General features: G+C 40.4%; 2 protein-coding genes and 1 long non-coding RNA gene across 3 annotated transcripts in view; all 3 read right to left on the bottom strand.

Annotated features, from left to right (window-relative positions):
- Window positions 1–7,761, bottom strand: part of LOC108674794 (xaa-Pro aminopeptidase ApepP) — a 41,312-nt gene extending 33,551 nt beyond the window's left edge. Inside the window, exon 1 of the mRNA XM_018162765.1 lies at window positions 7,635–7,761. Coding sequence (XP_018018254.1) covers window positions 7,635–7,695 — 61 coding nt within the window. The 5' untranslated portion in view covers window positions 7,696–7,761. The remainder of the gene's footprint in view (window positions 1–7,634) is intronic.
- A 2,412-nt stretch (window positions 7,762–10,173) lies between these two features.
- Window positions 10,174–11,743, bottom strand: LOC108674810. Its single transcript, XR_001931065.2, has 3 exons — window positions 11,723–11,743; window positions 10,618–10,716; window positions 10,174–10,357 (listed from the first exon to the last, which is right to left on the bottom strand). It is a non-coding gene; the product is annotated as an uncharacterized LOC108674810 (long non-coding RNA).
- Window positions 11,744–12,497: 754 nt separating this feature from the next.
- On the bottom strand, window positions 12,498–23,525 carry LOC108674793 (xaa-Pro aminopeptidase ApepP-like). The gene is made up of 9 exons (XM_018162764.2): window positions 23,477–23,525; window positions 21,784–21,900; window positions 19,628–19,765; window positions 18,332–18,455; window positions 17,498–17,624; window positions 16,597–16,743; window positions 15,793–16,006; window positions 14,948–15,104; window positions 12,498–12,609 (listed from the first exon to the last, which is right to left on the bottom strand). Exons 1-9 carry the CDS (start codon window positions 23,517–23,519, stop codon window positions 12,498–12,500), a joined length of 1,179 nt encoding a protein of 392 aa, XP_018018253.2. The 5' UTR covers window positions 23,520–23,525.
- Between the last annotated feature and the right edge of the window lie 2,706 nt (window positions 23,526–26,231).

The raw sequence follows: 26,231 nt of genomic DNA, 5'->3' as shown, positions 1-26,231 counted from the left end.
ATTACCCGAAGTCTCATCTCCATTCCTCTAGCCAGTGAGTGAATAGAGTGAGTGACCTGATGATGGCAGTTGGGAGGATATCTTGTTGACGAGCACGCTGACTTTAATGAGTGTGAGTTCGCCACTCCTTTTAACAAACGCATTGTGCCAGTTCACATGTTTTAGTTTCGCCACTTCTTTTAAATTAACATATTGTGTCAGTCCACACGTTTTAGTTTCGCCACTTCTTTTAAATTAACGCATTGTGTTAGTCACACGTTTTAGTTTCGTCACTTCTTTTAAATTAATATACTGTGTTAGTTCACACATTTCGTTTCGCCACTCCTTTCAACTAACATTGTGCCAGTTCACACGTTTTCGTTTCGCCACTCCTTTCTATTGATATATTATGTTAGTTGAAGTGTTTTCGTTTCGTCAATTCTTTTGACTAACGTATTGTATTACTTCACACGTATTTGTTTCGTCACTCCTTTAATTAACACATATTGTGCTAGTTCAAAGCGTCTTTCAGCCCAGGTCTTTGCTGACTCGGTAGGATAATTGAAGAAATGAATAAAATAAATTACATGTGTTATAGAAAATAATTCATTTTGAATAACCAATGTTATTCTGATATTAATTAATTTGATGAAGTTAACACGGAATTTCGTGGTTCTGGCATTTGCCGAGGTGAATTGTTTCAAAATATTTTATATTCCAATGTAACTTTTACTCCACAGCTGAGAACTTACTGTGATACAATAATATATACCTATCGAAGTTTTTTTTTCAGAAGTTCATGCAAGCAATTAAGCGTTGATTGCATGGTCAATTTTGATCATGCAACGAACATTAAAATTAGACGTTTTATGCGACTGAAATTTGTAGCAGTACACAAATTAAACGGGAATTTAACTTAATTCTATTATGGTTATATACTGTATTTTTATTATTATTAACCTATATATATATATCAATGGTCAGGAAGTCGCTACATTAAAATATACGAATAACTAATACTAACGAATCATAGGTAAACAATACGTTTTCAGGCATTTTATTATAGATGGCATATCTATTCTGGGGTCAATTTTACCTATATGCATCTATAGTACATGCATAATATACCAGTATAATATGCCATAAGATATGTTATACTACAAGGCTGTGCTGTATAATATACCATTCAACAAGTCTCAAAGATGCTAATTTTACTTGTACAAGAGGCAAAGAATTAATGTCCATAAGAGTTGAAGCCTATATACAATAACAGGTTTATACCCAAGGCCGTGTTTTGCCCGCCAGCTCATTTTTGCCGCGTCATGCTCAGAATAATTGACAATAAAATCTTTTTGGTGGAAAATATTCTCAGGATTTTTTTTTGTCTCGGATTGAACAACCCAGACAATAGGTTCCTTGTTCTTTAAAAAAAAACTACATTTACCATCCTTAAAAATTTAATACAAATTAAATTTCCATAAATAAAAATCCACAATTACGTACCTACTAGGAATCCCCCCCTCCTAAATATCTTTCATATAATTTGAAATATAAACTCAATTGTTGATGCTACACCTGGCGTATATCATTAGAATTCTATAATTAATTATCATAGGGAAAAGTGGTGATAATTTAATCATTGCTTATCTCATAGGTAATTTTTAAATTCATTCAGATTGGTTTTCCGCAGCATAGTTGCCTGAAAATCTTGCTTAATTCCTAAAAAGTTCTATGTCGCCATTCACCCAACTTATGGCAGTGTACCACTATTTGGGCAACATAATTAGCGCATTTTCTCATTTATGAAAAAAAAGGCGCTAGGTGCTCGTCATGTCCGTCCGTCCGTCTGTCTGTGACATCATGCACGGACGGACGAGAAAATGCGCTCTCTTGTCACTCACAACAGTGAGTACTGATCTAATTTTTAGCGCATTTTCTCATTTATGGAAAAAAGGCGCTATTGTGCTCGCCATGTCGTCTGTCTGCCCGTCCGTGACTTCACGTTTTCGTCGACGAGAAAATGCGCTCTCTGTCACTCACTGCAGTGAGTACTGATCTAATTTTTTATTCATTTTACAACACTTCTCTTTAACTTCACTTCTTGTTTGTCTGTCTGTTTGTCTGTCTGTCTGCTACAAATCTTGTAATCAAAATTTAACACACTTCTACTTATCCTATCGATCTGAAATTTTGCATACTTGTTTAAAGTTGGAGACAATGCATGAATCAAATGTCAAAATAAATGATTTTAGAAAGTAAAAAAAATTTTTTTTCAATGTTACAAAAATTGAAAAAATAATTTTGTCAGCTACAAATCTTATAACTGATATTTAGAGGCAATGCATGAATCAATTAATATAATAAATAATTTTGAAAAAATTTTTTATATATTAAAAAAAATTATATATTGAAAAAATTGAAAAATTAATTTTTTTAATATTCGAAAATTAAATGAGAAATTCATGGTACATCTTTAAGATTGGATACACTTGATTTTTTGGAAGTGTTGTCTTTAAAAAGTAATTTTTAAACGTATATTATTTCTGAGTGTAGATACACCGTCTAGTATCATCTTCCACCGCTGGTTGAATATCGCCGACCAATCAAGATCGATTGTGTCTACGCCACCCGACACCGCGACTAGATCATATCGAAGCTCCAGCTCCTTGTCACGCATATGGCCTCAATTAACGTACATTGACACGACAATTAAACGTACAGTGACCCAATTAATGAATTATAGGCACATAGACAGAAATAATGGCAGAATGACAAAATTAATAGTACATTGCCGCCACAATTAAACCTACAGTGCCACAATTGATGGCACAATGCCACAATTAACGGCACAATGACACAATTAATGGCACAATGCCACATTTAGGGTGCAATGCCACAATTAATGGTACAATGCCACAATTAATGGCACAATGCCACATTATGGTGCAATGCCACAATTAATGGTACAATTACACAATTATGGCACAACGCACAATTAATGGCACAATGCCACATTTAGGGTGCAATGCCACAATTAATGGTACAATGCCACAATTAATGGCACAATGCCACATTTAGGGTGCAATGCCACAATTAATGGTACAATTACACAATTATGGCACAACGCTGCAATCAATGGTACAATACCACAATTAATGGTAATTTGGTAAATGCCACAGTTAATAGCACAATGCCACAATTAATGGCACAATGCCACAATTAATGGTACAATGCCACAATTAATGGCACAATGTCACAATTAATGGTAAATGTCACAGTTAATGGCACATAAGACACAATTAATGGTAAACGCCACAATTAATGGTACATAGAAATAATTAATATTACATTTCCACAGTTAGAGATCCATTTCCGCAATTAGTGTTCGTTGTGGGGCGCTACATGCGGCAGCGGCAAACTAAGATGCGGGTAGCGCACATCCATACAGTGTTGTTCACTGATACCCTGACGAATAGTCAACATTATTCGATTATCTAAGACTACTATTTTTATAATATATAAAAAACTTCATATGAGAAACCTTATAACTTCATATATAAAACCTTATCATACTGAAAACCTTGTCATATGAAAACCTTATCATACTAAACCGGCGCTGCTCGGGAGTATGCATGAAAATTATCAAACAATTAGAATTTTAGGCAATTTTTTCCATCAGTTAAATTATCATTCGTGTATAAAAAACTACTAAATTACCAGGTATTCATCGGCCAAGGTGCGGATGAATTTTGATGGCACCCATGATACCTGGCTATCGACGGGTAGCTTCAAATATGAAAACTTTATAGGTAAAGAAATCTATAGATTATTAAAGCATTTTTCTAGCGTCAATAAAACAATTGTAATTTACTGCAAAATGATTCACGATGATTTGCAAGCTAAACATTAAATTAAATATTAAAAATATTGAAGAACATCAATCACATGTGAGCGATAAGTATATTTGCGCTCTATAATTCAACTTGGCAACCTTATAAAACATTTGGCAACGTTATTTGTAATTAAAAATACTTTTTTCAAGACGTCACTAACACCAGAACTGAAATTCCTAGCGGAGATGCCCTTGGCAACTCCAAAACGCTGAGGGGGGCAATAATACCACATCAGAACAGCATTAAGTTCGGAGGGAGAGAGGGGGCAAAAAAATGCGGCAAAAACTGGTAAGTGGCAACCCAAGATGCGTGGACTTCGACAGCTCTTGGAATATCAGACCGGAAGTTTTTTTTTTAATAACAGAGGATTTTTATATTATTCTACGCTCTCATTCTATTAATATTATAATATCAATATATGTAAGTGATGAATACTTACACTAATCAACTCTCTTATTTCATAATCCTTATGCAATCACATATATTAGTGGAGCACTAACATACGAAAGCTAAAAAATTTAGGGTAAATGAGTGCACTCCCAGGAATGATGTAGTTGTCCATAAATATGGGTGAGATAGCTGTAAATTATAGTCGTTGCCTCTGATTTTAACCAATCACCATAAAGAACAGGTCAATACATCGAAAATCCAGCATATAAGTCATCTAACGATATGATGCAAATGTGCGAAATTATTCGTATTTAAAATCACAAGTTTGTCGAAAATAGTAGTACCGACAAAGAAGGCAACGAGCTTCCCATAGCAATTTAGAAAAGAAAAACTTTCGAATATAGAATATTTAACGGTTATGAGTAATATATTATTCAGCTAGTTAAGAAGATAAATTATTCCAAAGTGAATATAAGCAATACAAGTCTCCATGCAGGAGGCAGCGCTGGGTGATAGTCCAAGGAAACCAGTCGCTACAGGCGCGCTGGAGCACAGCATGCCTGGGCAGAGAAAAAAACGTTTCCAAACCTAACCTTGACAGCGCGCAGGGCTGCGATCAGCTACCCACAGTAACATTTCGTCGACCGACGGAGTCGTCTTTACGTATGAATAGTATTGACGACGGCCATATTCTGCATAAAAAAAAAACAACCTTTGCTTATTATTGTCGGTAAAAAATGGTGCTGGGGCTTTAGGTACGAATAGCTCAACACTTTGTCGACCGACCACTGATACCAGTATTGACAACAGTAATTTATGCATATACACAGGATAAATCTTTGTCAACTGTCTACCAATGCCGTTTTTTATAGCCTCAAGATTCGGACAGCTTTTAGCATTTCCTCTAGACTGTAACTCCTGTTTTGGGCCACTGGATTCTGCTTTGTAGTGAAGATCAACATGCACACGAATCTGCTAATCGTGTTAAAGCTATTATTATACGTAGTTTCACCCTTTGTCTCTCGACTGTATTCACCGTTACCAGGTCTTAAGCCCGGTCCACACGCTCAGTTTTACACAACGATTTGTCTGCGCAGTTCTAATCGTTGCAGACAAAACGTTGCGTCTGGACGGGAAAACTGCGCAGTTTTGGAGCCGGCGGGAAAACTGCGCAGTTCCATCGAAATCTGAGCTACCGAGCATAGATTTCGATGACCTGCGCAGACAAGTCGGAACGTGTGGACGGTAGCACAGTTTTCCGATTCGATTTGTGCTCAGTTTCAATGATTCTGGCGACAATGGCGGACCTTCGGTAATGTTCTCGGGAATTTATTGCTTTTCTATACGAAAGTTTTTCTTGCATTTGGCAAGTAAAATTCAATGACTATAGTAACAGGGACAAAAAAGGTGGAGACATACGAGGGCTTAGCAGAAAAATTCAAAGAAATCGATGAAAGCGCAAACATAGAAACAGCTGTAAAATAAGTTGAGCATTTACCGTAAATAATTGGGAATGAATAAAAAAATCGATTCCATCTGGACCTGGCAAAGAAGACATCTACAAGCCATCTCTCTTGTATTTTGATTCCTCGCAATCCCTAAATGATCCAATCTCTTTTTTGACAAGGCACAATGCCAAAATTTATGAAAATACTGCCTTCTCCATGGCACGTTTCGGATAAATTTACGGCCGGACTCGCGGCCGGTCTCCCCAAATTCGATGAGCATGGAATATCTCCCAAAGTAATGAACGTAGCTCGATAAAACTTAATACACGTATTCATTAGTACTTAACGGTGATGTTTAGCATGTGACAATTTTTTTTCGATTTTGCCTTCCTTTGCGAGTTATACGACTTTATCTAATCTAAAAAATTGTCACGAGCTAAACATCGCCGTTGGGAGGTTAGGTTTCTATATTCAACGTTTCGTTCAAATCTGTACAGTAGTTAAGAAGAAATGTCATGCTCACTGCAAATTTCAGCACGTATCGTCATATAACTCAGGAATGAAGGTGAAATTCCAAAAATGTTCACGAGCTTAACATCACCGTTAAGTCCTAATGAATACGTGTATCAAGTTTTATCGAGCTACGTTCATTACTTTGGGAGATATTCCATGCTCACCGAATTTGGGGAGACCGGCCGTAAAATTTGTCCGAGACGTCTCCAAGGCGAGATCGCGCAAAACTGAGCAAACTACTCAGATAAGTCGGAACCGTGTGGACGCTCTTAAAATTGCAACGATTTCATTCCGACTTAAAACTGCGCAGACAAATCGTTGTGAAAACTGAGCGTGTGGACCGGCCTTTATGGTAAGAGTAGCTTGACGCTTCATCTACTGACTTTAACTCCCGTTTCATGGCAGAAGCACGAATGCCCTAACCGGGCTAACCCTGTTGTTGCTTGGTAGCTTACTCCACTAACATGGCTTCTAGGTACGAACAGCCAGGAGAACGGGTGATGTAGCCTTAGCCAAAGGGTTAGAATCATCACAGAAAACAGAAGGTCGACAAATAAATAAACTTCAAGTTGAATATGGGTCGTTGTAGATACGATGAAGGCGTTCCAAACGTGCATTACTGAATGATAGGCAAATGACAAACGATTGGTCCCATTGAAGATCCTATTAAGATGGACTTCACCATTTGGGCATTATGATCTTTCCCGATTAGTGATTTTTAGCGCATTTTCTCATTTATGGAAAAAAGGCGCTATTGTGCTCGCCATGTCCGTCTGTCCGTCCGTCCGTCTGTCTGTCTGTCTGTCCGTCCGTGACTTCACGTTTTCGTCGACGAGAAAATGCGCCTTCTTTCACTCACTGCAGTGAGTACTGAGTTATATTTTTTCACTGTTAGCAGATCTTACATATTTCGTACTTGATTATTGTCCTATCATTTTCAAGATTTGCCGTTCACCGTACCGATTTTTTCCCAATATTTTCTAGCGACTGTGCCAGCACTAGTAGCGAGATAAAATTACTTTCACCGCTTCCTACCATCGAAACTAGAGCCGAAATGACCGAGCTTGACACCTTGTTTCTCGACCGATCGCATTCATCACTGCTCAGCATGGCTGATCAATAGCGACGGGGATATGACTTGTGGGCACTTGAATTAAATAAAACCTGCGCTTTGCGAATAATACAATTTAGCGCCCGCATTATTGCATAATTTGTAAAGTCAATGCAGTACACGTAAGTGAAGAAAATTAGACAACAAAGCGCACATGGCACATTAAACGTGTGTTCAGTGTTCACAGTCATTTTGTGGCAGATTTTAAGTAACTAACATTCATTTATTTACTATAGCATTGCATCTGTCTACTTTCGTGACCTGGAAAACACTAGAGGACTACAAATTCAACGAACGTACCTCTGCACTGGAGGATCACAAGGCAGAGAGCCAGGGCAGAATGAAGTGAATACCGAAACATTTGTACAAATATCTTGAGCAGCACTAGTCGCGGTCACTACGTACGCGGCACTACCTAACCACTCCACTGCCAGATGGTCACTGGCGTCAGTGGCGTGGCCGGGGGCCCAAGTTGGCGACTGGGAGATTGGAGAGACACCGTCTGACACGCAGGGTGGCCAGATGGGCCTTTTTCCGGTCATATATGAAGATTTGGGCATTTTTAGCGCATTTTCTCATTTATGGAAAAAAAGGCGATGTTGTGCTCGCCATACATGTACGTCCGTCCGTCTGTCTGTCTGTCCGTCCGTGACTTCACATTTTCGTCGACGAGAAAATGCGCTCTCTGTCACTCACTGCAATGAGTACTATATATTTTTTGCAATGAGTAGTTATATTTTTTAAATAGCTTTGGCCGGCAAAATCTGTGTTGGCCTTGAATTTATTGTGTTTTCAATGAATAAAAATCCGTAAAAACTGAATTGTTGCGCTTAAAATTACACAATCAACAATAAATATGGCATTTTGGCTGGTTTTGTGAACAAATTTGGCCATATAACCTGACAAAGTGTCATATTTTTATAGGAATTTTGTGAATTAAGCGCGACAATTCAATAATTTTTCTAGATTTTTGTTCATTGAAAAATACAATAAACTTAAGGCCAACATGTTTATCACTCGGGCAAACTCTACGCTGACAATCCACCCATACAAGGACCACTCCGACACTTCTGGGGTGAATTTTTATAGCACTTCAAATAAGCATAATGATGTAACCTTTTTCGTGACATATTACTTAATGACTACATGAAACTTGTTCCAGAACGTGAAGTTGTGCTAGAGCCTGGCAAATGCTGATATATTGTACACACTGCAGTATACCATAGATGAAAGAAAAAGATTCGTTTCGGATTCAATTGACCCAGTGGTTAAAGTTCAGAGTACCAGGATTGGCGCAGAGAGGCGCGGGTTCGATCCCAGCTCTGTGCGTCAGTTTCTGGTCAGAATCGGCAAGGAGGCCGGGCGGTTAAGCACAGCAGAATAATTGTTAGCAGTGCCAGTTCGAGCCCGCAAAATGCTGTGAATGTTCTGCGATGTTAATAATCGGCTACAGACCTACGGCCTACTAAACGCTGAAACCGCTATTATAATTGTCCATTGCTTTATCGAGGAGTTTCCTTAAAATTAAATGCAATCTTGTTGCCAGGTCCCGATCAGAACATCAACTTCTTTGGTCTTGTGTTGAGATGCAGACGAGAAACTTTTGCATTGACAGGTGATATTGACGAAAATATTATCGTGGCGAGGTCAAGAATAACAACGGTAGAGCATGTAATACATTTTTTAGGATTTATTGAAAAGAAAATAGGCTAAACCGCTAGAGCTGTCCACGGAAGGGCAATCGAGCTGCCCCACTCCTTTCCCTACACGACCTATCTCGTCAGGACTTTCATCCTATCATCCTAGATAGCATATAAATTCAGTTAAGACCAAATAAAAATAAGAAATCATCAATAATAAGTTATCCGGTAACTCAGATCGACTATAAGTTGTCCGTTACCTTAGTTAAATCGGCCATCAGTTAATAACCATTTCGTTAGATCAGAGACTTGTCTGCAATTAAAGCACGGAGCAAGCACCTAAATACTCGTATCCCAAATGCCACAGCAACCGACTATGGTAAGTAACTTGCATGGGAGCGCCCAATATGTGAGAGGTTGGCAGAAGATGAAGGATTCGTGTAAGTGTAAATGTTTGGTATGCAAATTTGGTAGAACTATAACTATAAGATAGAGACCAGGCATCCACAAAGAGGGCACGTAAGATTGACCTGCTGCAGCCTATTTCCCACAGCTGTAGAACTATCGCGTGGAAAATTTTACTGGACAAAAATCTTATTCTTTCCGAGCAGTGGTTCCCAAACAATGATGTGCGTAAAACTATATATACGCGAGGACATTTCAGGCGGCACGCGAGGGTCTCGTGATAAACTTCCCTCGTGTGGCAACAACTACCCACGTACAATTTTGTATTAGAAGTGTCGGTGTTGAAGAAATAGGTCATATTGCTTCAAGTTTAATGGTAGAGACTTGAAAGTATGGACTTCATATGTTGAGATTATATAAAAAATTTTGAATAAGTTTATTCTAGATTAGTGGGTTATATGTAAATTTCATACAAAAAGTATGAAGAAACTTCCATACAAAACGTTTGTTCGTATGACAGAAGAGGCCTGCTGTTGGACCTCAACCAGCAAATTGTTCTTGGGAATTCACCCTCAGGAAGGTGGCACATTTGTTACAGTTCAGGGTACCAAATTTGGAGCAGTGAGTTGTGGGTTCGATCCTAGTCACCTGAGACAGTTCTGGTCAAAATCGGCAGGGTTTCCGGGCAAGTAAGCACATCAAAATTGGAGTTATGAGTTACGTGTTCGAAACCCGCCCCAAGCTATAAAAATTCAAAGATGTTCAGAATAAGCGACATGGCTAATGGCCTGATCAACGCTGACGCCGCTATGAATATTATTATTTCTATAATTCAAAGGACTCTTCGCTGGACCTGGAGCACTCCAGAGGCTCCGTCTTCTTCAGGAGGTAAGCGAGGCCCTGGGAGCGTCCCTGTTTCTCCAGCAGGTTGCCCACCTCCGTACGCACGCGGTGGTGGTAGTCGTTGATGAACTTGCACTGAAATTTTCGTTTTCGTAGAAAATACAATACCATGTGTTCCTCGTTTTTAATTGAGGAACACAATTGTCTGCTCTAAAGCACGAACCGTTTTACAACGATATATAATCAAAGCAATTTCGATATTTTCGGCGTGATAAATAAATTCAGACATTTTCATCATAGTGATTTACTATCCTACTCCTGTCCAGTTCATTGAAATGATTCAATAACATAATAATCACTTGTTCATCGTGATGATTTAATGGCATGATTCTTACCTGTTCATGGCTCAGCATGTTCACTTTGATGAACTTTGGTTCAAAAGGAACGAGCGTGACCGCTTCGAAGGCGTAGAAATCAGTGTCTGATTTGTACGGCTGCGCATAGGGAAAATGTCCAATTTGAAAAAATTTATACAAAATAATTTTGAGATTAAAGTCGTTCCTAAAATACGAAAATTTGCAATGAAACAACTGTGAATTCGTTTGATTTACTTCAAAATTTGGGTGAATCACCGCAAAGAAAACCAACCAACCAGCATTAAAAGAATCTTAAATTAATGTATAACGTCCATGACCGAGCGAAGTGGTGTAACGCCGAACTAAGAAGCCGCAACAATTAATGTAACGTGTTCATTGTTCACTTGTCTGTGTAATTTAGTTAAGTTCAGTTATTTTGGTAGGCGAATATGTCATCGAGTGTCGGGATTAATTGAGTAAAAGTGTTTAATTAATTAATTAATTGAGTGTTTTGAGTAAAAAGTTTAGTCAAGCTCCAACTTCTTTTGAAGTTTGATATTCGTGGACAGGGAGGTATCTGAATTTTAATAGCGGAGTTTATGGCATTATTAAATTTATGTGTGGGTTAGGGGTTCAATTGATACTGACTGCGTATATAGGTTATAGAAGGCCTTTTTAGCGCATTTTCTCATTTATGAAAAAAAAGCGCTATTGTGCTCGTCATATGTCCGTCTGTCTGTCCGTCCGACCGTTTGTCCGTCTGTCCGTGACTTCACGTTTTCGTCGATTTTGAGAAAATGCGCTCTCTGTCACTCACTGCAGTGAGTACTGAGTTATATTTTTTGGGGGATAACTGCAGCCCTTTCCATCACTCATAATCTCAGAACGCATGAAGTGGTGCTCGATCGTGCTCGGTGCCAGCAGTGGCGGCCAGTACTAATTTCAAAGGCAAATGGCGATTAATTATCATCCTAATAGCCGCGTGTAGAGGTTTACTAGGTTCTTCCGTGATCAGTGACACATTTACACGAGGGCAATCGCTCGGGTTAAATAGTAGCGGCTAGTATCTGCAAGTTATACTGGCAGCCACTACTGTCCCCTTGTGGAAGCACATCAACTTAGGTCATCGCCACTCACCACTCACCAAGTCACCAGCCCTCACCACTCACCAAGTCACCAGCAACTGCATGGTCGCAACTGAACTGAGTGGACGAAAAACTTCATAGCCCGCGCACCATATTGCGCATGGCGCCACCTTCCTAGGACTAATGGCCGCCACGTGGCGCGCAATTCAAATAAGTAAGTTCCCGCGCCGCACCCTGTACTATATGATAAGTGCACTTGTTTATTTATTACCTCTCCAGAATTCAAATTTTGACTTGACTTAACGTTGATCAGCAACTCACCGTCTGAGAAGAAATGGTTCAACTCGAACTCGTGCTGCTCATGACCATAGATCCCAACCTGGATGGGCGCTGCGTGCGGGAACGTATATGTACATGTAGTTAAGGCCGATGGCTTGTAAAGATAACAACGGGATTATTGCTCACTAAAACACTCAATGAAAGTCATAGCTTTAACTAATATTAAGGACAAAAATCAGTAAAGATAGCGACGCGATCATTGTAGCGCTCAGTGAAAGTCACAGCGTTATTTAACGTTATAGACAAAAATAAGTAAAGATAGCGACGCGATCGTTGTAACGCTCAGTCACAGTTTTAACTAACGTTAAGGACGACACTTGGTGAAGAAAATAGTGATAACTATTGTTTAAGAAGACACGGAAAGAGGGTTCCAACGTTAAGTACCGTTAGCTTCGACAATAAGTGAATCAAACAACGATAATTATAGTTTACGATGGCACTCATTACACGCTACAATGCTTCACGTATTGCCTACAATTTCCTCCACAACATTCATCATGTAACATACCAAATCTTAATATTCATCTTACACTCGTGTATGTTGAGGAACATTCCAATGCCGTGGCCTGTGCCGTGTTTGTAGTCCAGCCCGGCTTGGTATAAATACCTGTCAACATGTTTCATTGTCATGAATGATTGTTAAGAATTTGCAATAATGAAAAATTTTCAGAAGTAAAAAATCGATACAAAAGATATACTATATACACAAAAATTTGAAATGTTGAAATAAAAAAAATCTTGCCGAAATTGGAAACCAAATATAATTTCAGACAGCCTTAACATACGTAGTTTCAGAAAAAAATATTTCATCGATTAATATACGGAATTATCGGTGAATCCGCCCTGTTTATTTTTTTTATTTTTCTACAAAATCAATTTCGATACCGAAGTTACGGACACGAACAGCGCAATTTTCGAAAGTACGCAATTATCAACAAACAAAATTATTTCCAAATTTAAAAAAATACTATTCAATCCAACAAAAAAAAAATCAAAATAATGAATTATGTATTCTGTATAACTAATTTTACTTATGAACTCTGTTTAACTTGATTTCTTAAAATTTTTTTTTGTGTAATATGATGTATTAACATAACATAACATAGTGATCTCGGCGCTGAAGTGTAGGCCTGATGTGGCCTGTCGCCGATTCTTTTCCTTTTCGTGCCTTGTTCACAGAAGATCTAAAATCGTGTCATTTGACCGGATCTTTTCATGACTGACGATAGTTTGAAGTAGCTACTAGGCTTCCACCGAGTTAGATATGATGCTAGGCATTTCAAATCTGAACATATATTTTTCCATAGCTTTATTTAGTCTGTTCTCATACGCGTTCATACTCGGAGCGCCAACGATGTCATCGGGGAGGCTGTTCCACATGTCGGTGAATCGAAGCGAGAAGAAATTTTGTCGCGCTGAGCAAGTTGCAGCGCAGTTTTTTTAGTTTATAGCCGTACCCCTTGGTGTTGGTTCTTGTTTCAAATTCTAGTAATCCTTCGGGGACCTTGTATAAACCACGCGAGTATACTTGTATACTTCAATGAGGTCCCCACGCAGACATCGATAATTGAGACTTGGCAGCTTCATAGTCTTCAATCTTTCTTCATAGGACTTGCCCTTCAAGCCTAGGATTATCCTTGTTGCACGTCTTTGAACATTCTCTAATAAATTTCTGTCCTTTTCAAATCTCGGTGACCACACAACATTTCTAAACTCTAGATTCGGGCGCACGACAGCAACAAACAACTGCTTCATCGCTTCTTCATCTAGGAACTCGTATGAGCGTCTGATTGGCCGAAGAAGTTTGTTGGATGTGTTAGCTTGCGTTTCAACATGCTTAGAAAATTTCAGCTCCTTGTCGACATAAACTCCGAGATCTTTTTCCACACTAGACTTTTCAATCATTACTCTGTCGTTACAACCATGTCTTCTCATACTGTAATCTTGCTGTTCATTGTTCTTTCCGAGGTGAAGTACTTTACACTTGTCAGCATTAAACCGCAGCTGCCACGAATCAGCCCAGTTAACTAAACTGTCAAGATCATCTTGTAATAGCTCTTTATTTGACGCATCCTTCACTGTATTATAAACTTTTGTGTCATCGGCATACATGGAGCACACGCTGGACACTACTTCTGGCAAATCGTGTATAAAAGCAACGAGCAAAATAGGCCCAAGAACGCTTCCTTGTGGCACGCCACTGCGCACTGATGCCCAGTCTGACACGGTTCCGTTAATACTGACACGCTGTCGTCTACCTACTTGAAAATCTATGACCCATTGGAACACGTTTCCCTCAATACCCAAAGAGTTCACTTTACGCAACAGCCGCTCATGCGGAACACTATCAAATGCTTTGGCAAAACCGAGGTACAATGCATCCACTGGCTCCCTTTCGTCCAGCAGGCGAGTCCAATCGTTCAAAGTAGATAATAAGTTAGTGGTGCAGGATCTACCGGCAATAAAACCATGTTGACAATCTGATATGAGATGGTGAACAGTCAAGTGACCGATAATCCTATCCCTTACAACAGATTCTATTAGCTTACAAACAACACTTGTCAGACTGACAAGGCGATAGTTGCCGGGGCTGCTTTTGTCACCTTTTTGAACAATGGTGTTACTTGAGCTTCTTTCCAGTTGGACGGCAAAGTTCCTTCGTTCAAGGTTTTTTGAAAGAATACTGTCAATGGGCCGGCCAGAACGGTAGCTAATTCTTTGAGCAATCTGGGATGGAAGCCGTCTGGCCCGTATGACATGTTGGGATTTAGAGCTACCAGGCGCTTGAGAACATTTTCTTCGTGTATTTCAAAACATGTCAACTTCGAGCCGACTGGGCGCTCCTCAATATCTGGAATACTTTTCATAAGTATCAATAAAGTTTGCATGTAACTTTTTTCATTATTTCTTACATAGCTAATACCATACAAAACCAAAATGTTGACCTGCGGGTGATGACGTCGACGTTGACATCGCTGGTGCCCTTGGGGAAGACGAGGAGCGTGAGGTCCACGGCCCCCATGAGCACCCTCGTGTACGCCTCCTTCTGCAGCTCCGTGGGGGCGCCGAAGTGCAGCGTCCGGGTCACGTCAGTCGTGCCGTCTGAACCCGGCAACATCGATACCACAATAGAAAGAAATACTAGATTCTGGTATAAGATGACGAGTAGTAACAAATTCTGGTATAAAATAGTGTATGATGAAAAGCTTCAAAGAAACACAAACGGCATAATTGAACAGTGTTGCGAATCCATGGTTTAATACGACTTTTTCTTAGGTTATCGTAAACACATCTCCAAACACTAACCTTGTCGGAACATTACGTGGAAAAAACAAGCAGTCGGAATACCTCTTCAATTAGCGAGGACATTTCAACGGCAGCCCGATCACCTACTTACGGAAAATAGCAGCCAATTTCTGATATCAATTCACCTCGATTGCTTTTTACACCCAAAGCGCACAACCAACAGCCACGTGAGCCGAGTCAGCCTCTACATCCTGTTCACATTTATGTTCCCATTGCTCAATCTAGGAAAAAAAACCGCTATTTTCCACTATTTCCGAGCATTTTTACTAAGTCGTCACCTGAACCACCACCGTTGAGTCAGTGTGAATGTAGGTCTCACTAACAACATGAACTCACCGAAATACTGGCCCCCGGAGTCCATGGAGGTAAGGAGCGTCCTTGGTGATGGTGAATATCGTTATCATATCGTTATCGTCCATGAATATCGTTATCATATCGTTATCGTCCTTGGTGAATATCGTTGTCACTAACAACATATACTCACCGAAGTACTGTCCCCCGGAGTCGAGGAGGTAAGGAGCGTCCTTGGTGATGGCGCGCGTGGTGGCGTTGGTGGGGCGGTAGTGGATGATGGCACCGTTGGTGCCGTACGCTGATACCGAGAAGAAAGATGGACGCAAGAAATGTTCCTGCTCAGCGCGGTACTCGTCCAGGCGCTGAGCAGCACTCAGCTCATCCCACTCACGACCACTCTCCACCTGGTGGACGTATCAACATAATAGCGGATTCAGCGTTTATTAGGCCATAGGCCTGTCGCCGATTCTTAATATCGCAGAACATCCACAGCTTTTTGAGGTCTCGAACTCACAAGTCACTGATTCAAATTCTGCTGTGCTTAACCGCCCGGCCTCCTCGCCGATTCTGACCAGAAACTGGCGCACAGAGCTGGGATCGAACCCGCGCCTCTTTGCACCAATCCTGGTACTCTGGAACTGTATCAACGTGACAACATCGATACCACAATAGAAAGAAATAGCAGATTCTGGTATAATATGACGAGTAGTAACAAATTCTGGTATAAATGGTTTGAAGGTAGATGGAGGGTACAATGGTTAGATGAAAGATGAAGAGTAAGTTGGTTGATGATGGAAGTAGAGGAGATGGTTCAGAAGAAAGAGAGATTCGAGTAGATGTTGAAGTTGAATTTCGAATGCCCATTTCCCTCTTAAATATCAAGATTAAACATATTTGGAACAATACTACCGTACAGTAGCATTACCCAGTGATGCAGCATTATGGGTACAATTCGCTAGTTCTAAATCAACCTGTACGTCAAGTATTCTCACACCTCCTTCTCCAGGAAGGCAAGGAAGTCGACGAGGGCGACGGCGTCCCTGAGGTGTGCGGCCTTCATGCCCTTGGCCTCCACGTCGTTCTTGCGCGCCTTCAGCGCCACCACCGGCGACACCGCAGACACCCGCTTGTCCGCAGGCACCTGAGAATTGTTTTTAGTTATTCAACTATTTTTAATGAAATATCAATAATTAATATTAGGATTCATGATTGGATTCATGAGCCAGAATGATTGATGTGAACGTATAACACAAATAGACTGGGCCAACACGTGCTTCTCCTAAGGCACGTGAAAGTTGTTTTTAGTAATTCCACTATTTTATGATGATTTGCGTAATGAATAACAAGATTCATGGGTAAAATTACTTATTATTATGATGAATATCTATAATAGTAATTATTATAATGATTATAAGACAAATAGAATGAACCGACGCGCTCTTTCCCTCCGGCACCTGAGAGTTGTTTTTAGTCATTCAACTATTTTATGATATGATTTGCGTAATTAATAATAAGATTCATGATTAGATTCATGAGCCAGAATGATTGATGTGAACGTATAACACAAATAGACTGGACCAACACGCGCATCTCCTCCGGCACCCGATCGAGGGCCGTGGTTGTTATCAATTTATTGATTTTAATATTATTTGTTCAAGGGGTACACGAATAATGAAGCTCATATTAGTGAGCCGATTAATAATAATCTGGATTATTTATCGACTAGTCATTTGATACGAATTATTAATCGGCATAAGTGAGTCAACCGAGGTAGCGCGTCTTTACGCACACGTATAATTACATATAATTATGTTATGTGATATAACTACAATTCATGTCGTTGAGGTTCAAAATTAGTATAAAAATTGTAGACAAGTATTGAGTAGGACACTCACAGCGCTGTAAATAGCATATGAAACGCCCCCAGTGTATGCGTATTTCTTAGGCAGAAGGACTCGTTTTACGTCAGAAGATGCAGCGGCAGCCTGAAGGCGCGGGACCAAGTTGTCGTACTCGGTCACGCTGCGTCGTAGGTCAACGATTTATGTAAGCGTATATTCATAAGATATAGTTTCATGCGCTGCTGTAATCATATACATCACATTAAAAACAACTCAAAATACGATACTACATTAGGGCAATGGATTTCATCGTTTTCATAATAGTCTTGACAGGAAAATACCATAGCTGGTTGCCAGAAAAATTTGCCTTCATACCATTCATTCTTCGGATTTCGTTCTCGGCTATTATATCAATTCCATTAACCCTTGTCGGAGGGTATGGTTAAAAATGTAACTACAATAAGTACGATTGTAGCATTGCAAAATTACGCACTCTCCCGAGCGTTAAAATACCTTGGACCTAAACAATGGAGTATAGGCCTAAAGAATGTCAGTGATCGTGAACCTGATGAATGGCTTAATTTGATCCGAATTTCTAGTGGCAATAATATTTCCAGGAATTAATCTTCAAACTAATTTTTCTATAGCATTTAACTTAATTTTTTATTATAATTCTTTAGGGTGAACCTATTTTGAGTATTTAGCAGGCATTAGATTCCATTTTTCATTTTCATTGTTGGTAATAATTTTCGTGAAGTAAGTTGAAAGTGTCTATATAAATATATGAGCACAAAAAAAGAGACAAATACTATAGTTTACACATTTACACATGATTTCGACATGTTGCAGATGTATGTCGTTATTAATGTTAATAAGAGTATTCCTCACTGGAAGCAGACGTTGTCGAAGCACTGGCCGATGTGGAGGTGGAAGTCCACCACGGGAGGAATCCTTTCGTTGTCGATGAACAACGTCACGTCCTTGTGGTCCACCAGCAGGTAGCTCCTGAACACTGCGCGTGGTAGACGTAAGTTAAATGTACATGTAAGCACTAGTTCTAACAAAATAGCGGGTTTTCAACTCCTTCGAACTTGAACGTAAGGACTATTTCTAACAAAATAGCGGGTTTTCCATAATGTATTGTCAAGACCGAAGATTACCTCGAAGGTGGTATAGTGTGTGCGACGGGTTACTTATAGCCGCCCGTCTATTGAGATGCGTGTCCCTTATGTTATTTTCAACCTATTATTCATCTGTGCTCTAAATAATCTGTGTATTTGAATAAATACTTGTGGGAAAAAGTCTTCAGTAATACTCCGACGAAAACTCTTTTTAAACTGACTTGGTGAAGAACCCGATCAAGTTATTACAGCACAATTAACCCTTTAACGTCTAGATGTTCATAAATGTCACTATTCAGAATGCCGTTTTTTAGCGAATTTTCTCATTTATGGACAAAAGGCGCTATTGTGCTCGTCATGTCCGTCCGTCTGTCTATCCGTCAGTCTGTCCGTGACTTTTGGGACGGACAGACGAGAAAATGTGTTCTATGCCACTCACTGCAGTGAGTACTGAGTTATATTTTTTGTTTGTGTACGAAGCTCTTTCATTAAATTGGACAAACAAACCGCCTTTATTTTCAGGCTGCGCTCTGAACAGATGGACATATATGTCACCTGTCACTTTTCTTTCAATGAATAAATTTCGGCAACGTGGCATGGATGCTGTATGTTGTATTCCGCACAGTCGAGAAAGGTGGTCGTTGCGAGCAGCGTTCATGGCTGAATGAGAGCCAGCGGATAAGGTTACTGAGGAAAGGGCAGAGTTTTTCTTGTAAACTGATCTTCTAGGCAGCGTATTTTTACGGTGCAAAGCCCTTCCGGTTTAAAATTGCCATCTTTACTCAGTAAAACCCATACCACATGCCGTCCAGAAACTCCTGAAGCCCCTGCCTTACCTGTGCCACTTGTTGCCGCCCCACAAACCAGCCGTCCCCACCCATCTGTGTTGTACCACCTGCCATACCTGTGTTGTACCACCTGCCACCCCCGCCCACCTGTGCCACCTGCCATGCCTTTGTTGTACCACCTGCCACCCCCACCCACCTGTGCCACCTGCCATACCTCTGTTGTACCACCTGCCACCCCACCCACCTGTGTTGGACAACCAGCCGTCCCCACCCACCTGTGTTGTAGGGGATGTCGTTGCCGCGGAGGTTGAGGAGCCACGCGACCTCGTCGAGCGCCGTCACCACCAGCAGGTCCACATCCTGCTTCTTCATCTCCTCCCGCACCTGCGCCACCTTGTGCGTCCACTCCACTCCTGCAGGAGGACATTTATGAGTTGATGGTGATGGCGATTCAGTGGGAGAGTAGAGGTGAAATCGTCCACTCCATCCCTGGGCCGTATTATCAAAACTTCGTAAGTACGCAAAATCGACTTACGAGTGGCGTTGCTATGACAACGTAATACTAGCGGTGGTATTATAAAAACATTTGCGCGAGAAAAATGGGCGCGGGAAAAAAATTTAGGCTTTTAGCTAAGACTTGCGTACGAAAGTTTTGATAATGCCAAAATTAGGGTGTATTTACGTACCACAGAACTTTTTTGTCGTAAGTACAAAAAGTTACGAAGCTTTGATAGTCCGGCCCCTGGGACAAGGATATTAATGAGTTGATGGTGATGGGGATTCAGTGGGAGAGTAAGAGGTGAAATCGTCCACTCCACCCCTGCAAGAGGACATTTATGAGTTGATGGTGATTCAGTGGGAGAGTAGAGGTGAAATCGTCCACTCCACTCCTGGACAAGGATATTTATGAGTTGATGGTGATGGTGATTCAGGGGGAGAGTAAGAGGTGAAATCGTCCACTGCACTCCTACATTTATGAGTTGATGGTGATTCAGTGGGAGAGTAGAGGTGAAATCGTCCACTCCACTCCTGGACAAGGATATTTATGAGTTGATGGTGATGGTGATTCAGGGGGAGAGTAAGAGGTGAAATCGTCCACTGCACTCCTTGACAAGGATATTTATGAGTTGATGGTGATGGTGATTCAGGGGGAGAGTAAGAGGTGAAATCGTCCACTGCACTCCTGGACAAGGATATTAATGAGTTGATGTTGATGGTGATTCAGTGGGAGAGCAGAGGTGAAATCGTCCACTCCACCCCTGGGCAAGGATATTTATGAGTTGATGGTGATAGTGATTCAGTGGAAGAGTAGGGGTGCAATCGTTTGTCAGTCCTTTTAGTCACTTAAATTAGGTATAGCAAAGTATTTTTGTCGCTTAATGATAAGCCAAGTTTGGTCTGTCGCCTGTTCGTGTAATGTTTTTGACTTGTTCACATGAGATTTAAAAACCAGCCTCTGGAGTCTGGACCAGATCTTCTCAAAACTGACGTTGAAGCAAAGTTGCTACTGGGCTATTGCCAGATCTGTGAGGTGGGAGGCGTGACACAAAACGATAACAAATGTTGCATGAATGACTCGAGTAGGAATTGTTTTTTAGTGTATTGCCGTAGTACCCGGCGTTTGTTCCTGTTTAAATTTCTAGCAATCCTGAAATCCTATAAAACAAATGAGAATACTTGTTTAATTTAGCGACTTCGCCATGGAGATTAACAAAGTAACAAATTAAAGTCGAGAGCAAAGTCTTGGGGGCTTCTCAAGCTCTAAGCTTCCTTCATAAGATTGCTCTTTAACCCTAGAATTATCCATATTTCCCGATTTTGAACCCTCTACTACATTTTTGTCCTTCTAAAAGCCGATATACACGTACAAACTTCTCTTCAATCTTGCATGATCTTGCAGAGTTTGACAGCCACGACTGTTGACCGACGAACGTCCACAAGATTCTAACTTTTTGTTAGATTAGTGCTCAGTTAGATTTAGTTAGTGCTCTCACTAACTGAAATAGTAATTCTCCAGAACTTTGTTCTTGGTAATCCGGAACCATTCAAGGTTATATTTCCTGTTGTATTTTTGACGTAACTCATAAGAACTTGTGCTTGTTAGTCTATTATAACGCATCCCTGGAGTCTTTTCCATTTCGGCTCTAAGGTCTATAAACATAAAGGAATACTTTTCTTCATCCAGCTTCTAACTAAGTCAAGTGCCAGTTTCTCGCAATCCCGAACTGATAAGTGAACTGGCTCCTTTCAGGATTCAAGGGATACATTAACACTTGATAGTCGAAGTAAGACGTAATCTGTCAAATTTGATATTCATGAATCATGATCATATATTATGTCTATTCCCTTTTCATGATTGAATGAAGCACGATCAATCATATACTTATAATTAAATCTAATCAGTTCCATGCACTATGCATGCGATACCCACCGGCGAAGGAGAGCTCGTGGACAAAGAGGTCGTCCTTCACTCGCGGCGGCCGCTCCTGCGGCGACCACACCGCGTCCACGAGGTTCACCTTCTCCGCTACCAGCTCCAGCCCCGACTCTGTGCACGAATGAAACGTGGTGCAACTGTGGTGGCGATACGGGTCGAGAGCAATATTTAGTTGCCACCAAGAATTATTGTGAGGGGTCCATCCACATTTCTGTAATAGATTTTTTCTTCAATTCCGTCACTTTGCTCAGTGCTGAGCCTCCTGAATAAAATTGTCGACCCTATTCTCCCACACTGAGCAGGTGAGCATATAAGCGTAGGGAAATATTTGTGTCTTTGTGTAGCTTAGGATAAAACTATGGATGTTTGCATTTATGCTTGATAAAATTGAACTAACTGAAGACAAATCAATATAATTGCATCTATATTAATTTAGGCTCGTATCTTGAGCAGGTCGAATCATTAAGACTGAACCTTGCCCCACGAGTTCACTTACCTATTTATAGTCACTTTGTACCATTATCAATTATATTCCCTCGTATCCTGTCTACTTTAAGCCTGTAACGTTAACTGTAGTTTATAAATGCAACCTGCGTACTTGAATTTGATTAGCATACCCCCAAATATAATTTCGAACCGACGTTCCTTGACAATTATATATCTTTTATATGTTCAATCTGCAGACAGGAATTCGATGACTAAATGTGAGGGGTAATTAAGTTAATGCACATTTATCTTCATATGAGGTGATAGACAACAATCATTAGAGAGATACATGTAAACGGCTAAGATTGCAACCGCCCGGCCGACGACAATGAGTGCTACATCGGTGCGGTCGTGCAAGCTACTAAGGGGGCCTTATTAAAGTGCCCGGGCCTTTCATAGACGTGATGCTACTGCCCAGGGAGAGCTTTTATCACGTAATGCGTTAACTGTCGACTCACTGGGGCAATAGTCCATGTGATCCAGCTAACGACGTCTGCTGTTGAACACAAGAGTGTTTGTCTCAACAAGCCACTCACTGACTTACGTGACGTTTGGTGAGATACGTGAAAAGTAGGGTAAGGGAAATGGGGTGAGCCTAGTTGAGGTTTTCCATTTTGCCTTCACTGATAAATTAGCAGCAAGTGATTTAGTGGTACAAGCGCAGTTCAGGTTTGAGTGAGATTTATAGTGGACGCTGAACAGAATTGCTCCAGAGCGGGACACGACAAAGAAGAGAAGGGTAGAGTTTCTTTAAACAACGGGATAAACGAATTTCTATCGCAAAAGCCGAATATTTATTGCTCACTAATTTCCAGTTACCACTTTTTGTTGAATTAGAAATCGAAGCAGCAATATAATCCCCTCGAATAATCTGTTTTCTCAATCTAGCGCCACGCGGGTAGCAAGATTTCACGTTACCGGCAAAAGACCGAAGGAGAGGCAAACCCGTGACAGAAGATTACGAAGACTCCTCAGTTGGTATGGAACTTTCCGAGGAAAAGAAATAGCATAAAAATTCTTGCAGGGAGCGAAAGAATGATGGAAACTGCGTTCCTCATCCCAGGTAATTTAGTACTGCCATAATATGTTTAAACTCCCTTGTTTAGGAAACCTTCAATGCAAAACAATACAAATAAATTTTTAATTTGTATACAATTTAACTTAGGGGTTGATTAGAACGTTCGAAGGTCAAAACTGTCACCTTTGAGCCTGAGTTGGAGTTCAAGATAAGACGTAGCAGCCATCAGAGCTGCGTCTACTCCCACCTTGCTGCCCTCGGCCAGCTCCTGTGCTAGCCATGCTGACATCGTTGGCACCTGTCAGGCAGCGCACAAATACTGGATATATAACTGAACAATATAAATAAACTAGATTTATGTACGGTCAATTAGTTTTAAAATAAAATTACGTATTAGCCCCAAGATGTTACTGCCTGGATTTTTCTTCTACATCAACAATACAGCCATCAGAGTGATATACACGCTGCGAGTGTCATACATTCTTTCTTTCGGATTCAGCATGATTAAAATCACGAATCAAAGTTAACCTTATATAAGAGGTGCGAATTTAGCACTTTACACCTACAACAGAAAAGAGGGTTGAGCCCCTACAACAGAAAGAAGGAAACGAGGGTTGAGTCCTACTCACCCCGGGTTCTCTGGCCTTCATGAGCAGCCACTCGCAGTCCAACTGACGGTCGGCGGCCAAGAAATATCGTCCGTCGGTCCACAGCGCGCGGCGGCCATCACGGAGGACGACGGCCGTGCCGGCGCTGCCATCCTGGCCTGAGATGAACGCGCGGCGGCCATCAGCGGCGGCCGTGTACTCTGACTGGAAAATTCTTATATTCTGTCCACTTTTATAATGAAAATATTAACTCAAATGACATGTAATTAATGTTCTACGGGTGGCCGTATATTCCGACTGTAAAATTTTTATATTTTGTCCACTCTTATCGAGAAAATATTAACGTATATGACATGTAACTAATCTTCTACTGGCGGCCGTACATTCCGACAGCGCATAACATCGGCTCCAGCAACATCGACCGATGTTATGCGCTCATCGACATTGCTCTCATAATTGCTGGTTTTCTTGCGACATCATTGCTTCAACACTGCTACTGTATAAGATGTTATGTTGGTTGAAATAATTACCATCAAAATTAGTTCTGTCAACACAGTTTCATTGTTGCAATCAATCGAACGTTTATCGTCACTACGCCTTGGCCAGTGTCTGATCTTTTAGTGAAAAGATCAGATGAGAATGTTGTTATTTTTTTTAAATGTTATTTTTTCAGATAACATATGAGAATGTTATTGGTAGTATGAGTCAAAGGTGTATCAGGAGTGAGAATTGAAACCATGGTATCAGGTTAGCCGAGCTCGCTGCCAATTTTATGTTCCTGTAGACTGTTCATGTTCTGGGCAGACTACATATAGTTATCTCAGGCTCTAAATACATATTGATGGTCTCATTCATGCATGGGATATATTTCCCACCTGCGATTTATAGATTATAAATTTTTTGGTCATCTTTATTGCTATCATTGTCGCTGGCAATGTTGCTACAGCTGCTGATATTATTGCGACCAACATCGGTTGCACAATTTATGACTGTCGTTAAGAACAGAAATTTATTATCACCTTTAATTACTTACGACCAACATAAGTAAGTTGCTACCATCATTAGTTAAGACTATTCATTTTGCAAGACTATTGAACTTGTAAGTTATGAGACATGAAATTTAACGGGTGCCTTGAGTGGCACTTTTAGTTACGACCACCACAAGTTACGACCACCACAAGTTACGACCACCACAAGTTACGACCACCACAAGTTACGACCACCACAAGTTACTATCAAGAACAGCCATGTCATACCAGGTGCGCATCGTCGCTCGTGACGATGTAGGCGTCCAGACCATGTCGTTCCAGCTCAGCGATGAGGGCGGCGACTCTTCGGCGATATAAATAATAATTTATTAAAAAAATCTTTTATACTCTGGTATATAATAATACAATTATAATATAGCAATAAATAATATAATATTTAAAAAAATAATAAGTAAACGAAAATTATCATAATTTATTATAATTTATAATTATATATTACATTGCTAAAAATGCAACAAAAAGCGAGCCTAATGTACCATGTGATTATATTATGCATGCGATCAATTATCAATGCCGATAACGACGTTAATCAATGCACTTATGTCGCCGGTCTTCAAAAGAAACAATAAATTTTATAAATAAAATCACACCACTGAGCAGTTCGGCAGTTCTGACCAGTATTATACTGTTTTTAGTGACAGGTGGCAAGGTAAGTGCTGCATTTGCTGAGTGGCGACTCGGGTGTCATTGACAGATTATGCTAGGTAATCTTCGAGAATTTTAACAAACTTGAGTAATACAGGCAAACGTACTTTGAAATTAAGAGAGACGAATTAGTACAAAGTACATTTACGCAATGAAGCTCTCAACAGAATCATGAGTAAGATAGAGGCGCTTGAAAAGCAACTAATTACTGGCATAATCTCATGTCAGGGCGTGCAATCCCTTGAAATTCCTTCATTAGATTTATTTCCATTAAATAGCTTACTAATTGATAACCTCGATGCAAAAGCACAGTTGCTTTAGTATTGTGACGGCAGTTAAACCAGGGTGGGTGGTCCAGTGGTTAAAGTTCAGAGTACCAGGATTACAATAGAGAGGTGCGGGTTTGATCCCAGCTCTGTGCGCCTGTTTCTGGTCAGAATCGGTAAGGAGGCCGGGCGGTTAAGCAAAGCAAAATTGAAGCAGTGAGATGCGAGTTCAAGTCCGCAACATGAGGTGGATGTTCTGCACTGTTAAGAATCGGTGGCAGGCCTAGGGCCTAATAAACGCTGAAACCGCTATATATATAAACCAAGTTTCAACCTCGTGTCCTTGTTCTGGACATCAGTTGTGCAAGCA

The sequence above is a fragment of the Hyalella azteca genome, unplaced genomic scaffold (assembly GCF_000764305.2).
Source record: "Hyalella azteca isolate HAZT.00-mixed unplaced genomic scaffold, Hazt_2.0.2 contig15661, whole genome shotgun sequence".
NCBI lineage: Eukaryota > Metazoa > Arthropoda > Malacostraca > Amphipoda > Hyalellidae > Hyalella > Hyalella azteca.
The sequence above is the reverse complement of the archived record's forward strand: the minus strand, read 5'-3'. Positions and strand labels throughout refer to the sequence as shown.